Here is a 12,348-nt window from a genome sequence, read left to right as displayed (position 1 = left end):
TGTAGCTAAAATTTCATCATCATCTGTGTTATTAATCTGTTAACAAGCTAGTAGCACCCAAAGGACTTTGTCTGGCTGCCTGCAGAAATAATAGAAGATTGTATTTATTGCATTAAAAATTGTTATATTCTGGTGGCATTGACCATTCTCAAGTAAATAAGCAGCACTGTGTGTTGCCAGTGAACCAGGGATGGTATGAGGGAGAAGAGGAAATCAGAATGTTGTCTAGAATAGAAATCAAACCTACCATTCTCCTATGAAGAAAGGCTGAGGGAACTGGGCTTATTTAGCTTGGAGAAGTGAAGGCTCCAGGGGGACCTCATTGTGGCCTTCCAGTGCTTGAAGGGAGAGTATAAACAGGAGGGGGAACGGCTGTGTGTGAGGGTGGATGGTGATGGGGCAAGGGGGAATGATTTTAAACTGAGACAGGGGAGGTTTAGGTTGGATATGAGGAGGAAGTTTTTCCCCCAGAGGGTGGTGAGGCACTGGCACAGGTTGCCCAAGGAGGCTGTGGATGCCCCATCCCTGCAGGCATTCAAGGCCAGGCTGGATGTGGCTCTGGGCAGCCTGGGCTGCTGGTTGGTGACCTGCACACAGCAGGGGGTTGGAACTGGATGAGCACTGTGGGCCTTTGCAACCCAGGCCATTCTGTGATTCTATGATTCTCCATTTTCAAATCACTAAGCTGAGCTGCACATCTCTCAAACTCATCCTGAAGCTGCATCTATGCCTTCATTTCTCCTTACAGACAATTTGAAAGCCAAACTACATAAACAGGGGCTGTTCTTCTGATTGCTCTTTTATTTTTCCATTTTACAGTTTGTGCAACTGCAGTGCTTACCTTTTGCCCAATGTGTCCAACTAAAACACTATTAGCTACAGCTGTGTTTCCCAGGCTTTCAATGATGTCAATGCCAAAATCCATGCAAGCATAGATTCGGAAATTTTGGAGTTTGAGGTTGCTGCTACTGAAAATCTGTATAAAAACATAATAAAGGAATAGAGTGGACAATTTAAAAAGTGTGGTTTATAACCACGCTTTTCTAAAAGTACAGTGAAAAACAGGAGAGTGCAAAATGATAAAAGTTTTGATCTTGTATTTATTTAAGAATTTTCCCTTATTTTCAGGGGAAAAGGTCAGGCTGGATGGGCTGTGAGCACTGATGGAGCTGTGGGTGTCCCTGCTCAGTGCACGGAGTGGGACAGATGGCTTTGATGGGTTCCTCCCAACTGTAAGGATTCTGTGATTCTGTAACTACCTCACATCCACTGGGAGAACCTTTTTGGTTGTCCTGTAGTGGCAAATGTAGATTAGATGGTTAGTTAGGCCAACAGGGCTGTCAGTAATGCCGAGTTTGCACTGAACTATAAGGAGAACTCACACAAACCATTACCAAAACAGGGGCCTCCAGCTGTGGGACAAGGACATAAAGGTACGAGAGGTTCCACAGCAGCTGTGGCCTAACTGCAGCCTGAAAAGGTAAAATCACTACAGAGATGATAAAGAGATGAAGTAGCATTTCCTGAGCACCATGGAGGACAGCTGGGACAAACATACCTGGGCTCCACCTTGGCTGCTCCAAACTGTGAAGCTGTCAAACTGAACGGGGACGTTTGGGCTGTCTGGCAAATATTCTGGGTAGACAAGCAACCCATGCCTGTTTAGGAAAGAAAGCAAAGGAAAAAACAAAAAAAGAAAACAAAGTTTCCTTGCATGCATTACTGGACATAAAACATCATCTTTAGGCCTGTACTTAGTCTCTATTTAAACCTACTTAATCAGAGCTAAACTCTAAGAGCTGAGTATTCATGCTGCTATTGCACAAAGCATCTGGAGGTAAGAAATGCCACTCCAAGCCACGGAAGCCAGCATCATATCTCTACCGTTGGCCTGCAAAGCATGTCAAAGAGTGTAAGAATGAAACCGTGTATCTGTCCTCTTGTACGCCATCCTCCTCTGCTCAAACTGTCTGGAATGTTTCAAAATTAGCTTTAATTTCAACACGAGTACAAGCTTCTGTGCTCTGCTGTTAAATGTTTGATGAAGAAATGTGCTAAACGTGGCACTATAAACTAAGTCAGGATCATTAAAACAAGGGAGTAAGATGGAGGTGCTTGCTGCCAGCACAGGAAAGCACAGCAAGTTAACAAATTGAGGTGGTGAATGAAGAAGAATGGAATATATTGAAACTACTAGGAAACCACTTGCAGTCAGACCCTGAAAAATAGCCTAACTACACACCAGTCTGTCATGGGCTCTGCTCCGCTACTGAGCCAACAACAAGAAAGAAAGCCCTTACAAGGGTGCAAAATTGAGAAACAATTACCAGCAATAACAAAATCCTGAAGGAAGGGACAAAGCCATTTCTGCTCACTGCTGCAGTTATAGTTAGCACTACCATGCACAGAAGGAAAGTCTCTTTAACCAAAGGTCCCCTAATACCTGGTGCAGGAGTGAGCTGTGTTCTCACTGAAGGACAGGAGAGGCATTTTGGATGGTCCCTCAGGAGAGAGATGAAAGAAATACCCATATCCAGCAGCACACACGGTGTTACCCTGCAGAGAAACACACACAATTGTGAAAAAAATTACCACAAACCTCTGCTAAATAAAAGAAAAATAAATGAATAAATCCAATCCCAGTTGATGTTAATGATAATTCTGGCACGTCTGGCTGGCAGAAGCTGGTACCTTGTTGTGTATTCATGCTCTCATTCCATTCTTGCTCTTTCCTTGGGTCAGTCCCACAAAAACCTGCTCTCCAATCAGGCAACAAGGGTTGGCCAAACAACTGGAACTCATGACAGCAAAATGGTACTGCCACAATTCTTCAAGAAGTAGGTAAGAAAAAAAAAAATCAAACAAAAAACAGTGTGGAAGACTTCTTAAAATCCTTTCTAAGTAAGAAGGCCACGTCATGGAAGAAAGGTGAATAACTACTTAATTTTATTGGTTTACTTCCAAGTCTGCATCTTTCTTATGCCTCCTAAAGTAATTCTGACACTGAAAAATTGAGATTCTGAAAAGACAGGATAAACCAAAGAACTACATCTTCATGATATGCCAGTGTCTGAACAGTAAAACTCATTCAGATCTGTGACTTCATTTAGCTTTGTTCCCTTCCTTTGTCCCTAAGCACAGCTTCCCAGGAGATCTCTTCCACTAATCCCACAAACCACAGTTTGCTCTCCTGACTTCAAGTTCCTGACTCTGCTCCTTACCAGGCCCATATTCCTCGAGATCATGAACTCAACAAGGGCATGGTTGCTGCAGCCCAGACTGCCTCCAATCTTAATTTCTTTAACGACCTCATCTGCACAGGTGAGCACCAGGTTCAGTAATGTTTCTCCTCCAGTTTCTTTGACTAATATCTGGATCAGGACGTTATCCTCAGCACACTCCAGCAGTCTCCTGGATCACTTATAGCATGCCGTGTTGCTTTCCTGGCAGACATCTGGGAAGTCATATCCTTCACCAGAATGAGAGCTTGCAAGAGCAATGCTTCTTGTAGCTGAAGCAAGGCCTCATCAACAGACTCCACATGTCCTTCATTGGTCTGGTCCTTAATTTTTACCCACAAGCTCTCCGTCTCCTAAGAGCCCAATCTCTCGAAGGTGCATCTGAGATCATAGAACTCAAAGTCCTGAGCATGGCACCAGTCACACAGCTAATTGTTCACGTGACTCATTCATCTCCTTTTTGGGTCTCCAACTGGGAGGTAGAGGAAAATACCACCTGCCCTCCCAATTCCTTCGATATCTTTCTGAGGTACATAAAGTCTCTTCCTCCAGGCAGGTTGTGGATAACCCCTCCCTGGAGGCACTCAAGCCCAGGCTGGATGGGGCTGTGAGCAACCTATTCTAGAGGAAGGTGACCCTGCCTATAGCAGGGGGTTGGAACTAGATAGTCTTAAAGGTCCCTTCCAACAAAATCATTCTATGATTCTGATAATTCTCATCTCCTTCGTTGCAGCCTCCTTCAACTCTTCATAAAAGAGTAGGAATGGCTTTACCATGTTTGGTAACCCTGTCGTGATACTGTACATGTGGGTCCCCAGCAGGCAACAAACCTGTCTAGGAAGATTGTCTGGATGGCAGATGAGTGCTTCAGGGCTTTCAGTGAGTAATCTTCCATTTACTAACACCTCCTCTGCTCCTTTTGGTGGCACAGGTTCTAATATAGGTGGTTGGCTGGATCAGTTTTGTACAGCTGTCCATTCCAGGGTCTTAACCATTACTCACACTCACTTTTTCCAGCCGCAAATCTGGGCACCCCTGTTGTGTAGGGGCACTTTGGACTCCAATTTCTGCTCCAAGCAGAGACAAGGATACACTGTCCCTCACCTTCTCAGATGTGTTATAAATTATTGTTAATATCACTTAATGAAGAAATTATGGAGTTGTGTTCGTTGAGAAACATGAAAAAAGAAGAGAACATAAGGCCTTCCTGGCCTTATGATTAGGAGCTTCTGACTTGCAGAGTCTGTGGCAAGTCATTTTTGCAGGGGGAGACATAGGGAGTTAGGAGTCTTTCTACTCCAGGGTAGAAACCTGCTCTTGTCTGCTTCATTTTGGACAGCACCCAAACTGAGCTGTTTTTGGGTGGTGCCCATACAGAAACACATTCATGTGCACATCTGGGCATGATCCTTCCCAACTGTCTCAAATGTGTTGCTCAAATTTGATGCTGAAGGTCCACACTGGTAGATGTATGCTTCCTTTCCAGGAACTAAGCAAGGCATAGGCATGTCTGGAGGGCAGGTCATCCTGCCTACCCTTAGATAACATTAATTGCTCTCTGGAGGTAATTAGTTCTCTAAGGGGAGTCTAAGATGAGCTTTCTTGCAAGAAGAGATGACACTCACTGACTTCAGAGGTCACTGGACAGTGCTAAAATATTAATGGCTTTTTGGTCCCTGATGGCCCAAATCAAAGCCAAACCCGATGACCCAGAGGTGGAAGCCTCCATATTCCAATTACTTTTTCCTGACCCTTCCAAGGGTGCTCCCCGCAGTCGTGATTTCTGACATCTGCCAAGCAGCAAAGAGATATCAATAACCAAAGCACATCTCTCCATCCCCTGCTAAAACTGCTGCTTTTTCCGAAAGTGCAGCCAGAGTCCCTTTTCCTTTAACAAAATGCTTCTGCAGTCCAGTCACATTATTTCCAGGATCTTTTACTTGTGACCCCAATCGTGCGTTCTGCAGATGATTCATAAGGAAAAACTGCATATTTATTCAGCCAGCTAGTGGCTGGAGGGCAGGGGTTTTAGGCAAGGAGGGAATTTTGTGTGGAAATCAATTCTTTGTGGAAGTCAATATATTATGAATGTCCATGCAACCAAAATTCCAGAGAGAAATTACCTCCCCGAGCATGCCAAATACCTGGAGGTATGAATTGCAAGTCAGTAAAATAAGTGGCTGACGTTTAAAGTGTCTCTTAACTGTACAGCCCTGCAAATGGAAATATTTCATGAATTTCTTTTAGATGACCAGGGCTCAAACTGTTGACCTTAAAAGTGACATAAAAGCTCCGGAAAGCATGCCCAGCACCACTCCCAACAATTTAAGAGCCTGGTTGGATGCAAGGAGTATCTCCAGTGGGCTTGCTTAAACATATACACAATTTGTAGGCTTCAGAAAAGTAAGAACAAAATGGTGGGAAACAATCAGTGCCAAACAGATACAACCCCACCTCTTTGATACAGTAGGGAATGTGGGGTTGGGCAACACTGGGCAATAAATCACACATACCAGCACGGCCATCGGTCACCACTCTGACACAGAAGCACAGGTTGATCTCAGCCCTGCTCATTCTGGTAAGCTGCTTCCGACTCTTCAATGTCATGGCAAGAAAGGAGAGGGAGGCTGCTCTCTTAACACCCAGGTTTTGCTTGAGCACTGCACAGTGGTGCTGAGATTTAAGGGTACTGAATGTTTATGAACAGAAGATTATTACAAAAAGTCCAAAAACATTGGACCCAAGAAAACCAACAGAAGATAAAAAGCTGTTTTTTGCCATTTTTCTTCAGGGACAAAACAGCCAATGTGAAAGAGGGGCATCTTCCTTTCCTCTTGCTGATCATTTAAAAGGCAAGAAACCAGCTTGCTAATGAAATTGTCTTACGTCACTCAAAAGTGACAACCAGGGCTTCCATGTTTTATTTAAAAATAAAATTGCTCATCTTGTCATAACCATTCTGCGTTTATGCTGCATGAGTACGAAGTTTTATCTCACACCCTGATTCACAAATGCACTTAAGAGCTTAAGCCAAATGGAAACCTGTGGGAATTGGGTCTCCGAACATCTTTGTAGGCTCAGGTTTGAGTGACTGCTGTGTCCCAATTTCAACACCATTTAGGAGACCGCTGATTTTCAAGGAAATTTCTGTTCTTCAGTCACCAATGCAAATTTAGGCTCCGGAGTAAACTGAGCAGATATTAAAATATTATTCCACTCACTGCAGAAAGCTTAACCCATCACATACAGAGGCTGTAATACAGTCTGCACCTAGAGCTCTCTGTCTACTGTAGCTGTAATCTTTGCCCATACTTTTAAAAGCAGAAATTTAAAGATGAAAATCTGAGAAAGAAATACAATACAATACAATACAATAAAAAAAAAATAAATAAATAAAACAGCAAAACAACCAAATCCTAACGCTGAAATATAGAAGGCAAGTTTCTATTCTGCGTCATGGCAGTTTGAGGATGAATTTTGCTCATTATATTCTTTGAACCTCTCTGTTTAGTTAAAATTACAGCTATCCAAAAAGCAATATGTAGTTGGTGAGCCATCTGAGCAGATAAAAAGTGCCTAACTGTGTACAACATGATCCTGGTGCTGGACCAGCACTCTCTGGATTTAGTGATCATTATCATACTATTATCATACATAAGTATCATACCATACATTGGACTAAAGTGCTTTGATTGGAAAAACTGTGACTGGTTCTCATAATATGCACACATAGAATCAAAGAATTCTAGAATGGATTTGTTTGAAAGGATCCTTCTTGAAGTTCTAACCCCTGCTGTGGGCTGGGTGCCTCCACCAGCCCATCCATGGCCTTGGGCACCTCCATGGCGGAAACATGGGCAGCAGTGCCAGGGCAGCAACGCCCTCTGATTCAACAATTTCATCCTAACACCTAACCTAAATCTCCCCTTTTAGTTTAAAGTCATTCCCCCTTGTCCTATCACTATCAGAGTGTGTAAAAAGGTCATTCCCTTCCTGTTTGTAAGCTCTCTTCAAATACTGCAAGGCTGCAATGAGACCTCACATCCTCCACATCCTCCCATATCTTCTACTGAATGCTATACGTATTGTAGAACAGTAAGCCCTCCTAATAATAATTTTAAGCTGGGCAATTTCTTTCTGTTTGCCTCAGAGCCAACTCTGTTGCTGCTGCACGGCCTCAGATAGCCCAGTCCGAGGAACTGCTGACGTTGAGGCACATCAGCAACCCTCCAAGGGCCATCTGCTGTTCTGCCCCGAGTAGCAGAGCTTTGGAGAGCAGGCTGAACCCTGATGTTGGGCTGCACACCAACAGATGCAGCTTTGGGCACATCTCAGAAGACACATGAGTGGAGAGAGCTCAGCAAATGCGCTGCAAACTCAACTACAGTCGGTTCACACGTACCCACAAAGATAATTGCAGCAATCCTTTGCAAAAGCTGAGCCACTGGCAATCCAACAGACAGCTCCAGGGAAAGTCAGTGCGTGATAACACAGCACTGTGCTTAGTGGAGCTGAAATTCACGTGATTCTGCCTCGTTGTATTTTTTTTAACCATATTTGATGGTCTCAAAAATGATAAATGCACCCTCGAGGGAATTGCAGGAAAGTCCTCTCCTTCTTCCTAAGTACTACTGGCTTCAGACTCGCGTAGGAAATGTGTTGGTGTCTTTTTCACCTTCAAATTTAGGGGCAATCCTTTCCTCCTGGAACAGAAGCCCAGGGGGCGATTGGGTCTTCACAGATGCTTAGTAATTGGCTTAGTTTCTGTGGGTTAGCAACAGGACAGGTCAGAAATATTTTTTAATGAAAATGTGCATTTGTCACAACTGAAGCTGTGGTAAGAAAGGTCAGTTTCAATGAAATTCCAGACTTGAAACAGTTGAAAAGCAAAAATGGTTTGAAATCACTGAAAAAAAATTTTGTTTTTTTGTTCCATGAAACAAGACAAAAAATAAATGCATATATTAAAAGAAAGCAGCTCAGAATTAGCCAATGAAAAGAAACTTACAGAGCCCAGCTTTGTGGTGGGAAGGCTGTTAGAAAGCTGCTTAAAATTTCAATGTTTTGTCACTATTTAGACCAACAAAACTTACTTGCTTTTAAAATCAATGACATTTTCGTGGGAAAAGGAAAGCATTCTTCTCACCCTGGAATGGAAATCTCAGGCTCTGCATAAGCTGTCATTTTAAAACCAGGCAAAGCTGCATTTGATATTGCTGAATTTTACTATGTTTATCTTCAGTTCATTAAAATTGACATTATATTGACAGTAGTAGGAAAAAAAAAATCGAGAGGATCTGTTCCTAAACATTTTTTCCCATTTTTTTCTAGGAATCACAGAGTAAAATAAATTATAATAAAATAAAACAAAACTTTAAAAAGTATCCTAGGAAAAAAAAAACAATCAAACCAAAAAAACACTCAAATCAAATGCATCATAATTTTCAATAACCATAAACTTGTTCACGAATATTCTTGAGTTTGTAATATGTTCATTTCAGTATCCCACCACAAGCATGGCTTTTGAAGGCTCAGACAAGAAGCAAATATTGTGTACATGATCACAGAATCATAGAATCATTAAGGTTGGAAGAGACCACAAAGATTATCCAGTCCAACCATCCACCTACCCCCAGTGTTGCCCGCTAACCATGCCCCTTAGAACTACACCTACCCTCTCCCTATACACGTCCAGGGATGCTGACCCCATCACCTCCCTGGGCAGCCTCTTCCAATGCATCACCACTCCTCCTGGGAGGAGTTTTTTTCTAATATCTGACCTGACCCTCACCTGGCAAACTTGAGGCCATCCCCTCTTGTCCTATTGCTGTCACCTGGGAGAAGAGGCCAAGCCCCACCTCACCACAACCTCCTCTCAGGGAGCTGAAGAGAAGGTAAGGTAAAAAGTTCCATATTTCTCTGATATTTTTGAATAGAAATGCTATGTTTTATACCAGAACCTCTTACCTCAATGTGGTTGGCAGGAGCTCTGATGTAGATCCCTGCTGGTGACAGAGTCTCAATGTTGGATAAACCATCCGTTGCAGAAAGGCCTATCACTATGTTGTTTCTGATTCTGTTCCCCTTCTCCAGGCTACTTCCTTAAAAATAAAATACAATAGTAGTATTAGATGTGGAGGTTGGCAGCCCTGCCTGTGGCAGGGAGGTTGGAGCTTGATGATCCTTAGGGTCCCTTCCAACCCAACCATTCTACGATAATAAATAAATGGAGAAAAATAAATATATATACCTGGACACCCTCTACAGTACATATCAGAGAACTTGCCTGCTTTGCTGGCATGGTACACCTGAGAATCAGCTTTGTGTGACTGTCCCTGGGTAAGTCATGGTCGCATCTGTGTTTAACGCATGGCAAAAAATGGCTGTGACACATTCAGAGACTGCCATGACTAAAGCCAGCAATGGCAAGGGGATGGCTGTGTGCTTCAGAAATGCCAGAAGGCCACAAGCAAGATAAAATAGAATAGTTTTGTTGGAAGAGTTCTTCAAAGATTATCTAGTCCAACTGCCAACACTGATATCGACTCCATTAATGATCTCACCAACATTTGTCCAACATCGTAAATATAAAAAAAATAAATAAAAAAGAACTTACATTCTAATCAGGCAGATACGGTCAGGGAAAGAAATAATGTCATATTCCACCAAAATGCAACGAAGATCACAATTCCACAATTTGAGCTGCAGAAAATACCTGATAAAGTTTTATATATTATCACTGCAGCCATGCTTTAAGCCAGGTTTATGGAGAAAATGAATAAAAAGAGTATGATAAATCATATTTTACAGCTTGGGAAAAAAAAAGAAAAAAAAAAAGAGATTCCAAGTCATTCCACTTGTGGACACACAGGCAATGCTTCTGGCAGTGCTAAAATTAAAAGTTATCTCTCCTGTGTCTCCATCCATTGCCCCATATGTATATAAGTAAAAATTTAAACAGATCCTAAAAGCACCACTGCTACCCTACACATCAGTGGAGGTCCCCTACCCACAAAAGTGAAACGTGAGAAGGAGAAGTTGATCACTCAGTGATCACACAGCTCACAGTGACAGCGTGCACCACATCGGTACTGACACAGCAAGGAAAATATTCACATTTCCTTTTGAACTACACCACAAAGAAACGTGCCACCCAATGGGGAATAGTGGACAGTCCTACATACGGGTCAACTTCCAGTAATGACACATCAGCACAAGTCTCTCTGGTCTGGAAGCAGAATAAAAAGTGAGTCATTTCTACTTGACCCACATCAGGAGCAAATAACATCTATTCAGTTCTGTTGAACTGAAATGATTCACTTTACCTGCTCTGGTTTATCCCAGTCATTACTACCCTAAATGTAAACCACAGAAGTACATCAGGCATTTTGGCTGTGGGAAGGGAGTAATCGTTTTCAGTCTTTCTCAGTCTTCTGAACATTTCTCCATTTTTGAACAACATCCATTTTGGAAATATTTCCTTTTCAGGTTGTGCTTACTACAAACAATGCTACTACTAAGCAGGGTCCTAAAGCAGTCCTTTTGAAAGCCATACAGTTTTGTGAGGTGGCAGAAAAGGTTTGGGCTTCCAAGCTGAGCCCTGGTATGTCAATTAATTCTAAGCCCAGAGCAACTTTTTATGACTGTCTTGCAAAACCCCTGAAAATAAGGGTTTTAGATGAAATCACTGAGGGAGTCCAATTCTGGAGCTGCAAACAGCCAGCTGTAATAAATATTCCTTCACAGGCAACAAAATGATACATAAATTCATCCATCAGACCCTCTGGAGCTGCTGGCAGTGAAGCCATTAAAGACATCTTGGGGATAAGGTGTATTCAGGCTGAAACTTCAGAGGAAATATTCAGCTCAGCCCAGAGTCCTTTCAGTCAGACGTGTGTCCTGTCCTAGCACAAGGGAGCCATGGCAGCCCAGCAGGATGGAGATCTCATTCTGCTTATCCCACGGCCTCAAGAGCTGCCGTGTGTGATGAGTGACCACATCTCTCTGCACCAGCTCTCCTCTTCTGCAAGATGTGTACAGTAGCTCTTCTTTTATGGGTCTCTTCTGTTTAAATCGTGATCTATCACATCCTATTATATTTATATATGGGATCGAGCATAGGGACTCTCTGTGTGTGTGGAACTGCAGGATCAGGACTGAAGGCTCTTTTTTAACCTCTCTTTCTCCTGAAATTGATCATTTTTCATCCTGTTCCTGACAGAAAACAAAACTCATGCTGCATCTTTAGGGATTCAGGCAACGTGAGATCCCAGCGGAAGATGCTGCGAGTCAGGCTCCTGACAGTTAGTTCAGAGAAATATTTTGTTGTTTAACAGTTTTGTTGCTCCAAGCTCCAATTTATTTAAGTGCTAAATCCTCTGCTTAACTTTTAACATATGCTTTCACTCCATTATCTTTGATGTCAAATGACTGGAGTTAAAGGTAAGTATGCTCTTAAATGCCTCACTGAACTGGGGTCTTAAATATTGCATAATGGTGCTCTTCCACAGAGAGATACACCAGTTCCCTAAAAAGAAATTTCTTTCCATTTGTATTCAGTGAAATAAAAGGATACAGAGCAAGTGAAGACTGACCTGAACAAACATAGAGAATATGGCCAAACAGAAATAGTTGCTAGGAGTTGCATGAGGAAGAAGACTGAGAGATTTACTCCAGATTCACTAATAAGAGAAAATGTGGAAGATGTGATTAAAATCATGAGGGTGCAGTTAAGGATCCTTTCCTCCAAAGACATTTTCAAGGAAATGATCATCAGCAAACGCTGCTATTACATGTAGGATAGATACTTTCCTGCTTCACTTACCCAGTAGAAGCCCATGTCCTGAAATGTTAAAGAAGACATTACTGTCTACACTAAGGTTTGAGATCCCAGTCAGATGGAGCCCTTGGCCAAAGGAGTCCAAAAAACAGCAACCACGTATGTAAGAGTCTGGAAAGAAAAGAGGTTGGAGAATTTAATATTAGCTCCTACTCCTATGATGCTATGCAGTTAATCCTTTTTGCTTCCATGAGACTGACCAGTTGAAGCTGAAATTTGCTCATCTTTGCCAACAAGTGGGCATTGCTGAAATAGCTGCAGTAGAAGAGA

General features: G+C 42.4%; 1 protein-coding gene across 1 annotated transcript in view; it reads right to left on the bottom strand.

Moving 5' to 3' along the window:
• PKHD1 (PKHD1 ciliary IPT domain containing fibrocystin/polyductin) overlaps nt 1-12,348 on the bottom strand; it is a gene marked incomplete at both ends in the record, with an annotated part of 221,724 nt that overhangs the window by 106,126 nt on the left and 103,250 nt on the right. Inside the window, 5 exons of the mRNA XM_079532472.1 lie at nt 842-976; nt 1,559-1,658; nt 2,444-2,556; nt 9,207-9,336; nt 12,060-12,204. Of these exons, the coding sequence (XP_079388598.1) occupies nt 842-976; nt 1,559-1,658; nt 2,444-2,556; nt 9,207-9,336; nt 12,060-12,204 (623 nt within the window). The remainder of the gene's footprint in view (nt 1-841; nt 977-1,558; nt 1,659-2,443; nt 2,557-9,206; nt 9,337-12,059; nt 12,205-12,348) is intronic.

The sequence above is a fragment of the Tetrao urogallus genome (genome assembly GCF_951394365.1).
Source record: "Tetrao urogallus genome assembly, chromosome: 2".
NCBI lineage: Eukaryota > Metazoa > Chordata > Aves > Galliformes > Phasianidae > Tetrao > Tetrao urogallus.
Note: the sequence above shows the minus strand (reverse complement) of the source record. Positions and strands in the feature narration are given on the sequence as shown.